The sequence below is a fragment of the Dermacentor andersoni genome, chromosome 2, assembly GCF_023375885.2.
Source record: "Dermacentor andersoni chromosome 2, qqDerAnde1_hic_scaffold, whole genome shotgun sequence".
In the NCBI taxonomy this organism is placed as follows: Eukaryota; Metazoa; Arthropoda; class Arachnida; order Ixodida; family Ixodidae; genus Dermacentor; species Dermacentor andersoni.
In genome coordinates, this window is record NC_092815.1 from 206094390 (window position 1) to 206113750 (window position 19361).

Consider the following 19361-nt stretch of genomic DNA (forward strand, 5'->3'; position numbering starts at 1 on the left):
GCTTTGTGGCAATGAAGCGAAAGCTGTTAAGGCAAAGCGCGCAGAAGTAAGAACGTTCCTGAGAAAAGTCCTGCATTATCGTTCGAGTTTAAGCCGGTCAAAAAAAGAAAAAAAAAAGAAATAAAAGCATCCTAATAGAGCGATAGCCCTCACCGGCTAAATATCCACCTTTGTTGCTAGAAAATACATTTCCGATGCTTGGTCTCCAACTGCATCCGCCGGAAAAGAAGCCCGCAGCTGCACCCTTTATGCTATAACCGCCGCCCCCTAGTATCTGTTCTAAGAAACCAAAACGCTAACTCACGCTGTGGAATTCTCGGTTCAGTAACACACGTCGAAACATTACGGTCGTATACCTTTTCCTTCAGTGCCGCAAAAAATTGTCCGAGCATAGCTCTTTGTGAGGAACGTGTCGCTGGGCGAGAGCTTAGTGCTGTATGAATGTATGGATAGTGGTGTCGCTGGTGACGCTGCGTCACCTTTCTGCATAGTTGAATATTTTCTTCCCTTCTTGCAGAAGATCGCCAAATCTACCGTTTTATTTATTTCGGTAGTTATTTACCCTCAAGGATCCATACAATACACAGGGGAGTTGTAAAAGATACAATCATACAAATAACAGCAAGATGCAGTGAGCAATAACGATTTCAAACAGGCATGTACATAAAGGGGCTTACAACTAATTTTCCTGGTGCCTTTTTTTATTGCAATGGAAAGCTTACCGCTCAGGGTGTCTAATCATGAATTGGTAACGCGGAAAATGCCGTGGAACATTCTTTATCAAAATTTTTGCATCTGCAGTGAAGATGTAGTCGTTCGCTGGAAACATCCTGAATATAGTGATAGGTTAGCGCGATATGGATTACACGTCGGCATTAGTGGGGGGCAGACGACAAGTGCGGCCCTAAGCGTGAGAAAGTATTGTTGCGTTTATCAAACCTATGTTCCTGCGACTCGTGTTTTAAGCAGCGTGAAAACGTCTCTGCGATGACAGCTACGTGTCTTCGTGGTTTCCTGTCCAACTGCTTTGGTATTTGACCACTGAAGATGAAACCAGTCGGATCGAAAACGAAACGACCCTTTTACACGTGAAACGCAGTTCAGCGTGTTGCCGTGGCCAAGTGCGCGCTTTTGAATTCCGAACCAGAGAATAAAGCGCAGGTGTCCAATAATAATGCAATTGCAATTTTAGCAATAATTATGCTGTACCTTATCACAACCGACTTACGCACAGTAACCTCATAGACTACATGCGAAGTACCATGATTTCACCGCTAGGCCTCGCCACTTACTGGTTTTTGAGACTTTCTTTCCATGTTAAAATTATAATTCCTACTTAAATTGCGAACTGTGTGCTAGATTCTGTCACTATAAATCATGGTCATTTCGTTTCCACCAACGTCTCACAACACATTCTTGCCAGCTGTTGGTCCCTTTAAACAATGGTATTTAGCGCGAAAAGGTTGGTTATCAATAATTGATGCAATGTCACCAGGAAGGTGGTTGCACTCGATTGCTCTGCACGGGAGAAAGTATTCGGAAATGCTTTCGTTTTGCAAAATGGAATAATCACCTGATGGCTACGATCAGTGCGATGAGGCAATATGTTGCGGTGATAGGATAAATTTTTCGCGAAGAATGGTATGGTAGTATATGCTATGAAATAAATTCAAGCGGTGAATTTTTCGACAGCGCTGCTAGAAACGGAAGGGAAAGGCTGGCTTCCAGGGCTGTTATGCTAGCAGTGCGATTGTGGTTAGATTGAAACGAGTCGAGTTAGCTCAACGCGTTCCAGGGCAGTGTGTTCTAGCAATGTATTCGAGCTTTGGTAGTATTAAAGTTTTCTAAATTATTACTTTAACTGAAGAAGGAACAGAGGCAAAGTTGCGACGTAAGCATCCTTTGCATATGGATAGCATTGTTAATAATCTTTTCTGTGTGCGCTGTCCAATTTAGAATGCGTGATATATGAACACCTGAGTACTTATCAGACGTGACGGATTCTAATGTAACACTGTTAAATATATAATTAGGAAGACTACTAGGGTTTCGGGGAACACACTTAATCTGGCATATTTTGACATTTAGTTCCATTTGCGATATTTTACGCCAATTGAATACATTAGCTATGTCAGACTGGAGAGGGTTAATATCCGAATTAGTATTAATTTCACTAAATATTACACAATCGCCAGCGAAAAGAAAGATGTGAGAGGAAACAACGGAAGGCAGGTCATTAATGTAAGTTAAGAATATAGAGGGTCCGAGGAAGGACCCCTGTGGAACGCCGGAATGTACCTTTGCAAAGGATTAGTTATGACCATTAGTCCTAACGAATTGTAATCGGTTAAGAAGGAAGGGTTCAATCCACTTAAAGAGGCTAGGGTCAAGGTTAAGAAAGCTGAGCTTGTAGCTAGCTTGTAAATGCAACGCTACTACCAATGAGACACATAAAAACGCCGGCCAGACGTTGAACTAGCCACAAGAGACTCTACTGAATTCTTCGAGGGCTGTCTTGAGTTTCTGGCCTTATTACCACTGGATGCTGCTCCACTGCTACACCTCCATTCTGCTTGACTGTCGAGTCTCTCGCGGGCAAGGAGTGGCGGAAAAAAAGCCATGCGTCGAACAAGACAACCAGGGAACACGATGAGGATGCGGGCGACGAGTGTAGCTGCTCGTGCACACGCAATAATAAAAAGAAGTGTTCGATTAGGAAATGGGGGTTACGGTTTCTTCTCTGTCACTACGCTAAGAAATCCTGGCATGAAGTTCCAAGTGTTCACATTGCACTGAACAGTATCTGTCTGACATAGTAGCCGGCGGTTCGAGCAGGCGTTCGTATTAATAGCCAAACTACATTTGTCGTAGCGTTGGTCGTTGGACCGATCGGTTGGTCCGTCTGTCTTCATTCATATTGCTTTACGGCATAAACATTAAGTTCAGAGTCTGCGCTGCCCATGTGTGCTTCTCTCTCATATGTATGTTTCCTCTTGTGAAGAAGCAATATTTGAACATGTCTATGAATGTGGGGTCGCATGAATATGCGAGTAGAAGGCGCGAGATCTCATCGCGGTCTATCCTCGGGCTTTCGGGGAACGTTTCCTGTCGCACACATTTGTTTGAAAATTTTCTTCTTTGCAGGTTTGAATTTTGAACGTTGGATATCTGAAAGGGTAGCCCCGACCGTTCGTCTGTGAAATAACACCTCAAAATACAGGGTGTTTTTTTAACTGCACCAAATTGTTTAAATTAGAAAAATATAGATCACGGCAACTTGGTGTTTACCATTGCGTGTACGGATAAGCGGCCTCTAGATACAGAACAATTCCCGCAATCACGTGCCTATTTAACTTTTTTTTTACTAATTAACTTTCCAATTATCAACAATAGGTGGCTACAGCAAATGAGCACATTGGGGGCCTTCCTTGACACTACCTATACCAACGATCAAATTTTGCATAGCGCATTTCAAATGGGAGCTAACCGAACAATTATTTCCCCTTGACAGGCTCCTTGAAACCGAAGCTGGCTGGAAAAAGCGTCTGTGTCGTCGATGTCACCGCCCCCCTGCCTTTCGCCACGTCTTCGAGGTCAGCGCCGGTCCGGCCCGCGAGCAGCTTGCATTATCTCCTTGCTGTGTTCAAATTTATTTCGTCATTCCTTTGGGCCCCTGAAACGGTATTTCCTCGGTGGAAGTGGACACGTGGCGCCCAACGGAATGACGAAGTGAATTTGGCGGACTGCCGGCATTGAAGTGCTAGGCCAACGCCGCACACAGCAAGGAGATAACGCTAGCCGCTCGCGAGCTGGACCGGCGCTGACCTCGGAGACGTGGCGAAAGGGGGCGGTGACATCGACGACACAGACGCTTTTTCCAGCCAGCTTCGGTTTCAAGGAGCCTGCCAAGGAGAAATAATTGTTCGGTTAGCTCCCACTTGAAATGCGCTATGCAAAATTTGATCGTTGGTATAGGTAGTGTCAAGGAAGGCCCCCAATGTGCTCATTTGCTGTAGCCACCTATTGTTGATAATTGGAAAGTTAATTAGTAAAAAAAAAGTTAAATAGGCACGTGATTGCGGGAATTGTTCTGTATCTAGACGCCGCGTATTCGCAGACTCGAATGGTAAACATAAAGCTACCCTGATTTATATTTTTCTGATTTTAAAAGTTTGCTGCCGCTAAAGAAAACACCCTTTACACGGGCTCTCTCAATATTGGAGTGCCCCTCAGCCATTTGGGACCAGTCTCAGTTCGTGCATTTCAGTTTTTCAGAAAGCGTGCAACGCGCTTCATTTTCTAGTACTATTCTCGCTATGCTGGTATCACCTCTCTAAAACAAATACTTAGGCTGCCTGAAGTTTCCTAACACCGCAACGCTTATCTGAATTCCCTTCGCTGAAATAACTCCCTCATTGTATGCCTTCTCCCAGAAGTTGGGGTCCTAATGCACCGCACAAGACTTTACGGTTACTCCCTCACCTGTAACAAGGGTGCACTGGAATCGCCTTTCCGCATCAGTCGCACTCATCACCGACAAAAAGAATTTTGAAGCGCTGCACACATTTGCTGTATACAGTTTTATTTTTTAACGACTTCTTTCTGATAATTCTGTGGTCCTTTGACTTATGTGACATAATTAAATGACCAGATAAATAAACGTACTCTGTGGAAGAGAGCTAGGAGCGTTCTGTCTTTGTTTTATTACATTGGTCACTAACTGGTTCTTGTAGGTTACTTTTCACATCATCTAGTAGTCATGCTGCTTCTTTCAGTTAAGAGTCATGACGAACGAAATATGAAATTTAAAAGAGAGAGAAAGAGAGACAGATTGGCAAACGAAAGAGGGGGAGGCTAACCAGATGATATCTCCGGTTGGTTACCCTGTACCAATAAAAAGGGACATCCATTTTTTTGCCTATTGTTAACTAGAATATCGGCTATATCCCTTTGCTCTCTGATCCAGACTGCTCTCCTTCTGTCTCTTAACGTTGTGCCAAAGATTTTTTTCCATCGCTATTTGCGCGATCGTTGACTTGTTCTCGAGCTTTGTTTGTTAATCTCCAAATTTCTGCCCCATATGTTAGCACTGGAAGAATGAATACTTGTACATTTTCTTTTCAACAACAACGGCAAGCCCCCAATCAGAGTTTTCTAATGCGTCCCGTATTTACTCCAAGCAATTTTTATTCCATAGATTTCCTTCGTGTGATCAGGTTCCGCTGTGAGCAATTACCAGGTAAGCGTATTCCTATAAAGAATGTAGAGGTTGACCAGCCATCCTCCATTCTTGTTCCGTTGCTAGGTTATTGAACATTATCTTTGTCTTCTGCACAATAATCTTTGACCCCACTCTTACACTTTCTAGGGTTAAGACCCAGAACATTTCATTGTAATTCGCCTCCAATATTGTTGAACAGGACACTGCCATCTGCAAACCGAACATTCCGCAGATATTCGCCGTGGATCATGACTCCTAGGCCCTCCCAGTCTCATAGCCTGAATACCTATTCTAAGCCTGCAGTGAATATCATTAGATATATTGTGTCTTCTTCCCTGACCACTTTCGTGATAGGCGGCTTTCCACTTTTTGTTGTAGGGAACCAAGGTAGTTGCGTAATCTTTGTTGATATTCACAAGATATTCACGTATTCTTCTGTGCTCCTTGAATACGCATTTCCTCTATGACTGCTGTTGTCACTACTCAATAAAATGCCTTTTCATAATCTATGAGAGCCATATATAGAGACTGATTGCACTTCGCCAATTTCTATATTGCCTGATTGCTCAATTACCACATACATAAAGTTAAGAAAAGCAACAACGTTACTCATTAGAGGCCACCACTATTGGGGGAAATTAGGATGGCCCTAATCGACAAGCAGGTAATTATTTACGTGAGTATATAGGAAGCAGGAACGAGCTCGTTTTACAACTTATATACACAGAAAGTCATAAAAAAAACATTATGCATATGTGTAAATCCGGAGACCCTATTTGAACTTTATCTACAGTTAGAAGTCTAACTCTTGAGACACGCACTGAAAACGCAGTGGAAAGCAAACATCGATGATGAAAGTGCGGATTTGTTGCCAACGTACCCACAGCGTTTTCCGTGTCCAAAAATGAAGATTTTCGTTGCCACACGTCCAGCGTGATCAGGGTCATACCAGCTGAGGATACGAGGTCCTCCACATACGATTTCAGCTTAGCCACGTCGGCGATGTCGTGGGTCTTTGGCACAGCATCTTCAAACACCTGCGAAAAACGCCACAAGTGTCGTCAGGCGAAACCGTTGCTAACGTATAACTAAAGATATTAAAAAAAAAAGGGAATGGCCTAAGCTGTCTGGAGCATATTATATTTTAACAGCCCGGAACATGCTGAGCTACGCAACAGGTTTTCGGACTTTGATTAAATACCAAAATGAAATCAGTTGTAGTGTAGTTACAAAGGTATTTCCTGTATATGACTCAATAGCAAGTTATAGTGCACGAAAAAATTGTGTGCCAAAACCAATTTTAGCTCCCGAAGGGCGTTGTGCGCCTTTCATCCACGAAATGATATTTTTCTTGCTGCTGCAAACAGAACAAAACGAAACAATAAAAATTTGCACTAGCGAATTGCTCATTTAAAGCGATTTCTTGCTCCTTAAGCTTCGAGGCATTCATTACAATTGGTAAAATTGAGGGGAAATGTATCTTTGAATTTCGCGCGGTTATCTCAGGGCCAGCACGTAGGCGAGTTGTAACCCATTCTAAGGCATTATAATGTTTTACTGGTCTTGTCTGCTTGGCACTGCTGCCTCGCCGAGCGGGCCTTAAATGGGGCAATTGGGCATGTTCGACTATTCAGAGAAGTAAACAAAAAAGTCGGCAATACAAGAAGCCGTGTGTGAAGAGTTAAGCGGTCAAGCTAGACCAGAACGTATGCCTTCGACTTGTTCTGATAGAGACTCGGCCCCTATATTAAACGTTTCTTTTTGCATTGTGCTCCATTGGGGTGATCGTATTACAGCATATTGTAATACATTACAATATATATTTATTAAAGTGTGCTTAATTTGCGTCATTAAAGTTATGTTTACGTGCAATGTGTTTTAACACTGCCATAAACTAAAATGTAAGCTTCGCGTATCATTCGCTCCCGTACATGTGCGTGATCCGCCAAAGCTTTTTGGCCGCTTGGGCCACATTAGCAATTGAAAAGTTCTCATAACTTGGGGGTTTTCTTTCAAGGCAATGTCATACGTCTTGACCGCTTCGATATCAATTAGGCGCGGCCAGACGGTGCACCAGGTGAAGCTGGCGCAGGATGCCCTGGGCAGCACAGTCAAGCGTATTTTATTAATGTTAAAGCCTTATATGCCTCATTATGCAAAAATCAGGCGTTGTCGTCGGCGATGTGACCGAGCGATGACACCAAAATGATTGCCGACGGCGTGAAGAGTAAAAGCACGTAAAAATGCTTGGATTGACGTCAACTGTACATGTAGGTTGCTGGAAACAAAGTAAATTAACGCCTTCGAGAAAAGAATTAGGCAAATTTTGGTCTGGGTGGGAATCGGACCCGGGCTTCCGGGGTGCGAGACAAGCTCGCTTCGTGGACGCCCCGGTGTCGCCATGGTTACGGCTGCCTAAAGCTGTGCCTACTGCGTGCGCCACTGCACACGTCGTGTCACTGGCTCCGTCACTGCCTCCCATGTGTCAATTGCTCTTCGGATTTCATCGGTGCACTGTTTACTTCGATGCACTCTGTAGGATCTACCTCAGCGGCAGCTGCGAAGTGTGGTTGCCCACGGAAACACGCCTCAGAAGACTAATCAAGCGAACACAAAAGAAGACAGGATGACGACCGACCTACCATTAGGCATGAAATAAAATTCATAGTTCTGCAGCAAAATGGTTCGAATGTTTCTAGCCTGTTGCCAACGTATACACAAACACACGCACACCGATTCAGAAGAAAGAACTTTAATGGACGTCGAAAGCATCGATGGAAAACATCTCACTTGAGCGATTATAATGCTTTTGCATTCCCACATGTAAGTAGTCTAAGTGTCTCTGCTCCATTTCTGTTTTTCCTCTTTGCCACCTTATTCTACTCCCTTCGTGAGTGACTACTTTCTCAATTGCAGAAAAAAAGTACTTATCATGCTGTAGATTACGTTTCATCTCAATGTCTGTATAAACAACCGGTCTCATGAACTACATGCGAAACTAAATAATGGACAACAAGAAAGTAATTTTGCATGTACGTTCGTTTATCCCTTTTCTCGGAAGAAGACGAGTGTATCTGCACTGCTAAAATACCTTCCTATCTGGAGGCGTCCAGCAGCCAGCCAGCTTAGCAAGCACGTGTATAAGGGAAAATAGTTTGTAAGAAAATCGGGGTTTTATCACTTCCAAAAAAAAGGAGTATTGCTGGCGTACATTCGTCGAGCAGTTATTCGGTAAGTTGAAATCATCGGTAAGGTCGCTTCAGTTTTTAGTTCTTGCCTATAAAATGCATCATGGTCCACATAATTGTTTCTTCATTGGTCCCTTTCATTGTATCAGGAAGAACAATTCACAGTTAAAGGTTGATCATTGTCCTTGGAACGGACCAGGTACCGACGTTCCTCGGGGTGGTGGCTGTAGTATCTTACGTAAGCCGGGCACTAGCATTAAGGCGGCGCGAGATCGAAGCCAGATTCGAAGCGCAGGAAACGTTTTTCTTCAATACTGCAGATTTTGTATGTGAGGAACTCCGGAGTTTTTTTAGTGTATCTTTTTTAGCTTTGGGGCGCATCTATGCTGCCAATCTTTTGTTTCATAATGCTTCGTCCACCTTGCAGATTTTCCCACAACTGATAAGCCTATTCGATTTCCCTCAGCACTGAGTTTATTATTTATGTATTCCCCTGTGTGTTGTTAATTGTTAACGTGTTTCTTCGACAGCGCACCACGCCCACCCCGGAAAAATGTTGGTCCCGAATATTAACGATCGCAGTTGCGATCGCATTGCGATCGATATTGCGATCGATATTGCGATTGCAGTTGTTCGGACTCTCAAAGCGCTTTTGCGCCAACGTGCTATCCAGGTATTGATAGTGCTTGCAAGGTTGCTCGTGGATTGTTATAAAGCCTCCAGAGATGCGCAGTGCGCCTTTCTGCAAAATATCATGAGCCATTCCACTCTGTGAAGGTGGATGGTCAGCGAAGCCGTTTCGCACACGACACAGAGGTGACAGCATTTTGAACAAAGGTATGAAAGTATGTATTGTCTTGATCGATGGACATCGTGACGATAGGTACGCACACAGAATTTCGTATCACCTCTGCTATTATAATAATTCCATCATATTGCCGTCTAGTCTGGACTCATGAGGGGCAACGAGCCTGCGAAGAGCGCCGGCAGGAAAAGAGACGATAACGCTATCGTCGCCGTTGGGTGGCAAACGCTACCGATGAAGATTGTGCACAAAAAGCCGAGCATATGCGGGAAGTCGCTCTTCGTAGGTGCGTTGCTGCTCGGGAGTCCGGACTGCACGCGGCCTCCCCATTATGACGACAAAAGAGAAGGGAAATTCAAAATGGGAGAACGACAACATCCGACCCCTCGCTCGGGGGCGGCAGCAATGCCTCTTGCTGCCGAGCTGAGTGACATTTACCGCATAATGTGTTCAAGCTACTCACAACCGGAGATTTCGAGCTGCGTGACATAGGCGTCCAGGGGCCTTCGGGACATAGAGTTTCCTGCAATATACTAGAGGGAACTTTGGCGTTGCAATCGTTCACCCACCATGGGAATGACGGAAAGTAGGTGGATATGTCAGATCTTCGTGCTTGTGGATTCAGACGTTCTTGTGGCTTTGTTTGTTATGCTTTATATGCCTTCATTGTTGTCAATTTCAGAGCAATCTATACTTTTTAAAGTGCACAAGGCGCTGCGAACACGCACAATCACAACCAATTGCAACGATTGATCCTGTCGACGTGGCCAAATCGAAACGCCCTAAGCATCTCGAGGCACTGGCATGCCCGCGATAAATTCATAAGGACGTTTCACATCGCTTGACGATGCAAGCGTCCATTGCTGAATGGTCTCAATATCCGGCTTCTGTGCTAGAGGTGCTCTGTTCGAATCGTGCCGTTGGACAAATTAATTAATGTTTATTTAATTATTTATTTCGCAGTACATTGTTGAAAATGACAAGCATACAACGTCACAATACCGTTTGAAGCCTGACAGGCGAAGTTTAGGAAAATCCATGCACTTTCCATAATTCCCATGCTAGTACGACCACTCCCATTGCACATCGCGCAGACAGCAGCTCCAGAGCTCTCTCTAGTAATTATTGTATAGAACTCTAGGCTTCGCGAGATGGTCTCCAAGCGTCTTCGCCGGCCGGCGTAGCTTCAGGACGTGGATAGCTACCTCAGCAGGTCCGCCGAGGGGGACCTCAGGGCGCCTGCCTCATTGCTTCGCTCAATGTCGACTGAGGTGCGGGAGGCCTCACGCCGCCTGCATGTGTTCTGGGAGCTCAACCCGGACGGAGCTCGAATCACCTGCGGTGAGCCCACCCAAAACTCTGATCATCACAGGAAGGTCGCCCGTACACTCCGAGCTGACAATCGGCCTGCCGGGCTTCTGCTTTGCATGACAAACCCAATCAACGTAAGGTGCTGCAGTGCGTGGCCGCCGACCCTGCAAGCTTGCATCTCATGTACACTGGCGCTTACACCCGGCCTGCTCACTGGCGCTTTATTCATGGGGCCAGGCTCAACCTCTGTCATTTCATCGGAGCCTGCACATGGATGAAGGCCGAACAAGATGAGCGATACAGGGTGTGCGGCTATGCGAGGAAGACGCTACCGCACGTTCTGCGTCACTGCTCAGCAAAACGTGCGCTGTACCGGGCGCGACATAACGCTGTGTCGCGTCTGGGCACGGCGTGATAGGATCGGCTCACCATTATATACGACAAGTGGGCAATCGCCGATATCAGCCTTCGTCCTGACATCATCCTGGTGCATGCCGAGGAGGCAGTCATCCTGGATCTCTGCTGTCTTCGTGAAAACCACCCGCAAGCGTACACCGACGCTGGATTTCGGTAGCGTGGAGGATACCGCGTACCAGTCGATGAACTTGGAGCATGAGAAAGCTGTGACGCGGCAACCGCACATACAGAATGAACTTCAAGATTAGCCAGTTCTCCGCGGACTATTGCTGCACAAGTCTAGGCAAGTTTTTCGTCTCACTGGGGCAGGAAAAAGGCTGCAGATGCCATGGCTTCAAGTTCTCGCCGCACTATCCCAGTTAGGTCATGTGTCGGTGATGGTCGCTGCACTTCTAGCTTCTCGTTACAGGAGGATGCCGCAGCTGTGTTCAACAGACATTCGAACGGCGTTGCAATGCGGCAGCTCTTGGCCTGCTCAGGGCGTTGACACTCTTTTATGACGTCCTGTACTCTTTCAAAATTTTTTTTCACACCAGAAGGTTGAAAGCACCGTCAGCGATTCCCTTCAATATATGCCTAGCCTTGTCTGACTCAGCCATATCGCTGTCGGTCTTACGGCACAGAGCCAGCACGTCCATGATGTAAGAGACGTATGATTCTGTGGGCGTCTGTGCGCGGGTCCCTAGATCTTTCTTAGCGGTGCTGGTTCGCCCAGCGTGACGGCCGAACAAGTCCCTCGGCTTCTGTTTACACGTGTCTCAGTCGTTAAGCTCTTCCTCGTGGTCGTCATACCACACCTTCGCCGTGCCTTTTAGGTAGAAGACCAAGTTAGCCAACATAATCGTCGGATCCCATTTGTTCTGTGCACTTAAACGCTCGTACGTGGCGATCGAGTCTGCCATGTTGAGGTGGTTTGTGCCGCAGAAGCTTCCTAAATCCCGCGGCTGAACCAGCACAACCGTCGGGGTTGTAAGCGTTGATGTGGGCCGCGACATGTCGGCTCCTGTTTCGTCCGTCAGGTTGTCCAGTCCGAGGTGACGACCACAGCGGAGCTCCTTTGTTGTTTCTCGTGAGTACCGCGCACCTCCCACCAATTTTCTGCGTTGCAGATGTCACATATAAAGGTGTATTTACAATATTTACACGAGAGAGAACGATGCATAAACAAGGTGGCTGTCGATAGCGATTCCACCCCTACTCGTCAAATCGTCTTCTTGTGACTGGCGCCATTCTTAGTTGTGCCGTAACAATAAGAAAAAAATGAGGGAAGCAGCCAAATTTGACTGGGGAGACGCTACTGCCCCTCCCCCCCCCCCCCCCATACAGTCTTTATTTCACATATTTCTTAACGGCTGGCTGTATTTTCGAACGATTGTGAGCGCGCGGTGGCTTGACGCCGGTACGCGCGTTGTTCGCGCTGACTGCCGTGACGTCGTGTGCCAGCTTGCAGCAGCAGCAGTAGCATAAGCAACAGAGGTGGGCAGCCGCCGTTTGCCTGACGGACGTCCACCTCTCATTGCTTTGTAAGCGCGCACATGTAAGGTGCGAGTGGAAGCGATGGCGCGAATGGCGCATTTACGTAAAACTGCGACATAAACTTACTCTGCAGGCACTTTCTAACGATGGATTGGTGGAAGTGTACCATTCGCATAATGAGTTAAGCCACCGTTTCGGACACCCGCCGTGGTTGCTTGGTGGCTATGGTGTTGGGCTGCTGAGTACGAGGTCGTGGGAACGAAACCAGGCTATGGCGGCCGCATTGGGGACGAAATGCGAAAACACCCGTGTACTTAGATTTCGGTGCTCGTTAAAGAGCCCCAGGTAGTCCAAATTTCCGGAGTACCCCACTACGGCGTGCCTCATAATCTGAAAGTGGTTTTGGCAAGCAAAACCCCATAATTTTCTTCACTCTTTCGAACACCGTTGAAGCTCGAAATGAAACAACATGTTGTAGTTGTTTCGAAATTGTTCGCACTGAAGTTTCTGAACACTGTACAGAAACAGGACGGCAATTTGCACGTCATGTCGACAATAATATTCACACGCCGATACACGCAGTCGACACGCGCAATAGCGAGCATACGCATAGAAAACTTGTGGCGTCCGCTCGGCGTCTGCTCCAGTCCACCTTTGACTTGCGGCAGCGCTGTGGTGCGTCCACTGCGGATGCTATATGACCAGGGGAAAAGTAATGAAGGACCCTGATACTGCGATGCCGCTCGAGAGAGTAGCAGTACGACGATGGCACGATGCATTTGCCCGTCGCCCACCAATCTCGTCTTCGTTTTTCCGCTGTGAAATAAGGAACTGAAAAGCATAGCTCTTTTCGCTTCATCTTCTCAAATGTACCTCCGCTTGCTCCGTTCCTTTCTTCTTTCCGCTTTCTGGAGTAAATGGAAGGGATAGCGTCAGACTTTCGGCGCTGCCTTTTCGCTGACATGACGCAGCCTTGCAGCAAAGCAGGGCTCGTCTGATAGTCAGTGTCTTCGAAGAGTTCAGCGCATGGAAAGTCGTGCTTTGTCGGTACCCATGATGGCGGGGATTTGCGCTCAGCGCGAATCCATATCTTTCGAAGCCCGGAAGCTTTGCCGGAAAGGTATGACACTGCTTGTCTCGTCCGACGATACTTTTCCCACATCCTTGCGCGCAGCAGCGTAGAGGCATTCTCCTGTGTTGTGCCTGGGGCTTCACTCATCACATTACAAAACAGCACACATTACAAACGGCGATTGTGAAGACTTGGCCACATGATCCGCTTGGTAAAAGAAGTATGCGGCCGAGAGAAACAGCGCTGTTGAGACGTTGTCCGCTGCCATCCGGCCCCGTCCATGCAGGTGGAGCGACGCGGGCGATGGCTGGCTCGCCGGTATCCGGCACAAACAACTTCACAGGAACGTGATTTCCTGTAGTTCACGGTGCGGCCGCTAGACGCGGTATTTTGCGAAAAATGTATGAAATTTATTACTTTCCGCTACTTTGTGTTTGAAAACAGGGTTGTGTAAACCCATTTCAGCGCCCAAGCTTTCATTTGGGCTAAAAATCTCGGCGGCAAAAGTTTTGTTCAGTATCCCTTTAAGAGCTTTCTGTCATGTTTGGGTCACAGCCAGGCGCATTTTCTGACTGGAGAGATGGCCTTCTATTAGTTGTTCAACCGTGTTATGGAGACCCATACGGAGAAGGCTGTCTGTGGACACAGGGGCAGGTGCCATTGCGCTTGGACCATTTCTGTACTATAACCAGAATTGTCCCAATTTTTTGTTGATGCAGAACCAAAATAAACGGAATCCTAGCCATAAACTTTGAACACTTGAACTTTGAAAACTTTGAACAGAAACTATATACACTGGGCATTTTTCTTGACTTCCGAAAAGCCTTTGATTCGATTAAACATGAAATTCTGATGGAAAAACTGGGAAAGTATGGTATCAGAGGAATAGCACATGAGCTGATAGACAGTTATCTCAAAGGAAGAAAACAATACACTAGTATGAATCAATTTCTGTCAGACATAGGAATAATTAAGTACGGTGTGCCGCAAGGATCTATTCTTGGGCCTTTGTTATTTATTTTATACATCAATGACCTCGTTAACATCCCCCTGACACCTGATATTATCCTTTACGCGGATGACACTAATGTCTTCTTTTCTGGTCCAAATCTAGCCTCACTTGAAGAACATGCAAATCAGTGGCTGAGTCAGCTACAGATCTGGTTAAATAGGAACGAACTTGACTTAAATATAAAGAAAACACAATATATTATTTTCCGCCCCAAAAACAAGCCCTTGAATCATCACGTCCAACTACAGATATATAATACCAATCTATTGCCAACAAGTTCTTGCCGCTTCCTGGGCGTCTGTTTCAAATATGACTTAACATGGACAGATCACGTGGATCAGGTTCGTTTGAAAGCATCTAGGTCTATCGGTTTGTTGCAACGCGTAAAATATCTTTTACCTCTGCGTTTGAGAAAGCAGATTTATTTTTCCATAGTTCACTCCAATTTTATGTACTGTCAGCTAGCTTGGGGTACATGCAACAAATCGGATTCAGACCGCCTTTTTTCGCTTCAGTTCAGGGCGTTGAAGGCGGTATTCCGTTCCGCACCTATTACCAAAGAATCCCTGTACGACGCAGTTAAGGTACTGCCATACTATCAACTTTACAGTTTCTCATTGGCTGTACTTATTTTTCATAACATTAAGCATGATTTTACATCCTTCTGCACTAAGTACTTAAACAGGAACCTTACCCATAACTTGCGCACTGTATCTATGGTTTGGTCGAAGTCACGCACAAATTATGGCACTCAGATCATAGACAATCAAATAGTTACACTCTGTAACACTTATCCTTTAATGATCAACTGTATAAATGATTGCAAAACCCTTTCTCAATTTAAGAAAAAAATGAAAATGATGCTTTCTTCTCCTGCCTCCTTTGCTTAGAATTGTACCATTCTTTTTATCTTGAGCAAGTGCAATCTGAATGATTATCTACATCATTGTTTCCGTGAATTAGAATGATGTAATCAATGTATAATATCAAATAACAGGATAATTTGTCATATGTGACGCAGCATTGTATTTCTGAATTTCCACTGATTTCATTGATCTCACAATGTAGTGCAGTATTTTGTCATGCCGACCTGCTGTCATAATGTGTGGCCCCGAGGTGAAGGCCCTGTCAGGAGGCATTGTGGCTTCTTTTGCCGCGCCTCGTGGACATACTGTACCACGAGGCCTGTGCCTGTGTATGTCCTCTGTACATGTGTATGTCCAAATAAGCTGAATTGAATTGAATAAACAGCTTCGCTGTAAAACAAAAAGCCAAGTGGACGCACGGTAAGGCTCCGCTGAATCGGCTCTGACGGAGACAGGGTAACGTTCGGGCTTTCGTTGTGTGCGCTGTGTGCATACACATCAATCTTTCTGTCCAGGCACCGTCATAGCACATTGCGGTACATACGATAGCCTGAGCAGGACGTGCAGTACACGTCATACTAAATGTATCTCATCCATTGATTTGGCACCGACAACGCCGACGGTTTTCTGTCGCTCTTCCCTTGTGCGCCATCGAGGTACGACACCTGTAACCTGGCTGCCAGCAGTCGTCATAGCGCCTGCGTTGTGACAAAAAATTCTTACTGCTAGCCACTTCCGGCAGGATGTTCCTGTTGGGCGCTGTTGCTTGCTGCGTCACAGCAGCTTCCTGCGGGCAACTTTATTTATACCTTTCTGTCGTTATTTAGAACCTGTAAATCTTTTTTTTCAATTTCGATCGCTGATAACCCCGTATTACTTTCATTGGTGTCGTAGTCCACTGTTCAAAGGCAAGAAAGTGTTTTTTTTTTTATTGGTCTCGTGTTTTCTACATGCTATGTTGAGTTTCGGAAAGAATGACGGCGCCTGTTTTGAGCTCGCGGATGTCTGAGGCGTCGGTTACTAATTTTCGGAATTGTTTTAATGTCTTATTGTCCATTTATGTCAAGTAAAAGTTGCGGTATGGGAAGGCGACAAATGAATAAGCAAGCCGTCTGTTCCTTTAATTTTCTTAATACTTTTTCTACGTAACAAGTAGGCTTCACATTTTTTCGTAGTTATACCTGTTACTCTGCCACGCGCGCACCCATTTCTTTAACTTTACTAGAAACCATTCTTTGTGAGTGAGGACGACGAGGAAACAAAGCAAGGAAAGGTTGGGAGGTCAAACAAACCTGCGCCCATTGTGCTACACTACACGCAAGAAGGGTTTTAAGCGATGAATTTTTTTGTGAAGTTGTTCAGTGCATATATATTGGTTTTGCTCAAGCAAGTTATAGGCAAGAGTCAGCGCTCATGTGTGTACAGATCTTTAATTCGTCCTCGCCTGTTTTCACACTGATTTGTAAAATACGATATTATAAGTTTACCAAGGCCCAACCTTCTCCTCTACTGGAATGGGATGCAAAATGCTCGCGAACGATTTGGCGATAAATGTTGCCTTTCTATAACAGCAACGATTCCGAATCTGCTAGTTTTACAAAAGCGGTACTCACGTGACTATATTTCGTCCAAGGCTCCAGCTGAGCCATGCGACGAATAAAATCGAAGGTATCGCAGCGACCCAAAAATAGCAGGATGCATTCTCCACCTGGTGCCATCAGGCGCGCAATGTTAGAGAATGCCCGGGCCTGGTCCTTCGCCCAGTGCAATGTCCTCAGGCTGTACACCCGCTGAAATGATCCGTGTTCGGTCAAGAAATTCTCGACGTCGTGACCTATGTCCAGCAGTTTGTATTCGATGCGTGGGTGCGGAAAGTGTTCCTTGGCGTACTCAAGCATTTTGGGTGAGAAGTCCACGGCCACGATACGTCGGCATGGCGGACACCTGTGTGGAAACAATGCTTGCTGAGTGACGTGTAGTTAGGTATGTTTCACGGGGGATTATTTGCGTCAGGAATATTTAAGTATTGGCATGCGCAGTTCTTATGCGCGCAATTATTCCTTGCTGCAAAGTGAACAAAAATTAAACATCTTTTAGAAACTACGTTAAACAGCTGACACAGAAAAAGTCATCATGCGTGTATGGATGTCTTATTTTTTTGTGCATGTCCGAATTATACCTTGTACTTATTTTTCAGCAGTATTGAAAAATGCATAAATAAATACTAAACCTTCCCAAAAACAACCATGCACCAGTATTCCAGGAACGCGTCTTACTAAGCTACATGGTAATTTTCGTTCTTGTTGACCACAGTGCATTCACGAACAGTTCGCTCACGCTACAAAATCGGCTGAACTAGCCCGCAAAAATTCGAGGTAGCAGAAGTGCTTGGGATGCCAGACAGGTACCGTCGTGTTTAGTATTCGCACTAATCTGTATGTTCTCCACGGCCCCTTTTCACTGGTCCTACTGGCCGCCACAAACTAACTACTCTAAAGAAACGTGGAGACCATTTTGGGATGTCCCTATCCTACATACACCGGCGTAATAGGAAATTCCAGTCGGGGGGGGGGGGGGGGGGGGGCTGGAGGGTCTCATGACACCTCAGCCTCCTCCTTATAGAATTTGTCGCGGGATCAAATTAATAACTGTACTGCCATTGCCAAAGATGCTGAGCACTTTCAAGGCAAATAAAATCTATATTTTCTCATAAAAGAGTATACTCGTATATCCCAAAAATTGTGCCCGAAGTAACTGATATCAATGGTTTCATGATTTTTGTCTATTTATTACGTAAAGAAACATACCAGTTCGAAACCAACAAAGCAGTGCATGCCGCTGATATGAATAATATACCAGCCGTGGTTGCTTGATTATGGCGTTGCGCTGCTAAGCACGAGGTGGCGAGATCGAATCCTGGCTACGGCGGCCGCATTTCGATAGGGGTGAAATAGAACACACCATGTACTTAGATTTAGGTGCACGTTAAAGAACCCCAGGTGGTTCAAATTTCCGGAGACCCCTACTACGGCGCGCCTCATAATCAGAAAGTGGTTTGAAAGAAAAGAAAAGAAAAGTGGAAAGAAAAAATGAAAAATGTGAAGGCATGCGCGTAGCACGCAGCCATCTGTCATTTACAAAAGTGACACGCAGGTGTGAGGATAAAGATTCGTTAATGCTCTCGTGCACTGGGTTGAACATGGTTGCGTGACATAATGGACACTCCAAAAGTTGAACAGCGTGTTGTCGTGAGGTTTTTGACAGCTGAAGGTGTTTCCCAAAAAGAAATTATTCACCGTATCGCTGCCGTGTACGTGAAACATTGCATTTCATTGGCCACTGTGAAGCGTTGGAGCAAACCGTTCAAACAAGGACGTGAAAGTTGAGAAGACGATCCAAAACCGGGCCAAAGTCACCGTCAATCACCCCCAACACAGTTGGAAAAGTTGATGACCTGATTAGACAAGAAAGGAGGATAAGCATCGATGTACTGGCAGAGCGCGAGAAGTTCGGTTCACACAATAATTCATGAACATCTCGGTTATCTACACTTGTGTGCGCAATGGATGCCAAGATTATAGAAATCACCGCCTGAAGACGGAGAGGTTCGGTGCTGCCTTGACTCATCTGATCCCGTGTCACAATGAGGGTAACGAATTCTTGTCGGCAGCTTTCACCGGGGACGAATGATGGTGCCACTATTATGAGCCTGAAACACGACGACAATGCTTACAGTGGAAACATTCGAACTCAGTACCTGCAAAGAAAGAAAAGGCTGTCATTTCTGTCGGAAATTGTCAGGAGCCATTACTGATCGAAGTTGCTAAGCCTGGAGAGACTATCAATCGTCTCTGATATTGTGAAACGTCAGATCGGCTGCGTATCGCAATCGAGAACAAATGACGTGGAATATAGAGGAATGGGGTCACCTTGCTCCACGACAATGCCCGTCACACGTCGCTGATGTGGTTAACACTAAACTGGTAAACTTCA

General features: G+C 45.6%; 1 protein-coding gene across 4 annotated transcripts in view; it reads right to left on the minus strand.

The window, feature by feature from the left end:
- LOC126540201 (juvenile hormone acid O-methyltransferase-like) overlaps positions 1 to 19361 on the minus strand; it is a 59424-nt gene that overhangs the window by 845 nt on the left and 39218 nt on the right. For all 4 annotated transcript variants that reach the window (XM_055075866.2, XM_050186991.3, XM_055075867.2 and 1 more), the window contains 2 exons: positions 16982 to 17312; positions 6102 to 6258 (listed from right to left, as the gene is read on the minus strand). In XM_055075866.2, coding sequence (XP_054931841.1) covers positions 6102 to 6258; positions 16982 to 17312 — 488 coding nt within the window. The remainder of the gene's footprint in view (positions 1 to 6101; positions 6259 to 16981; positions 17313 to 19361) is intronic.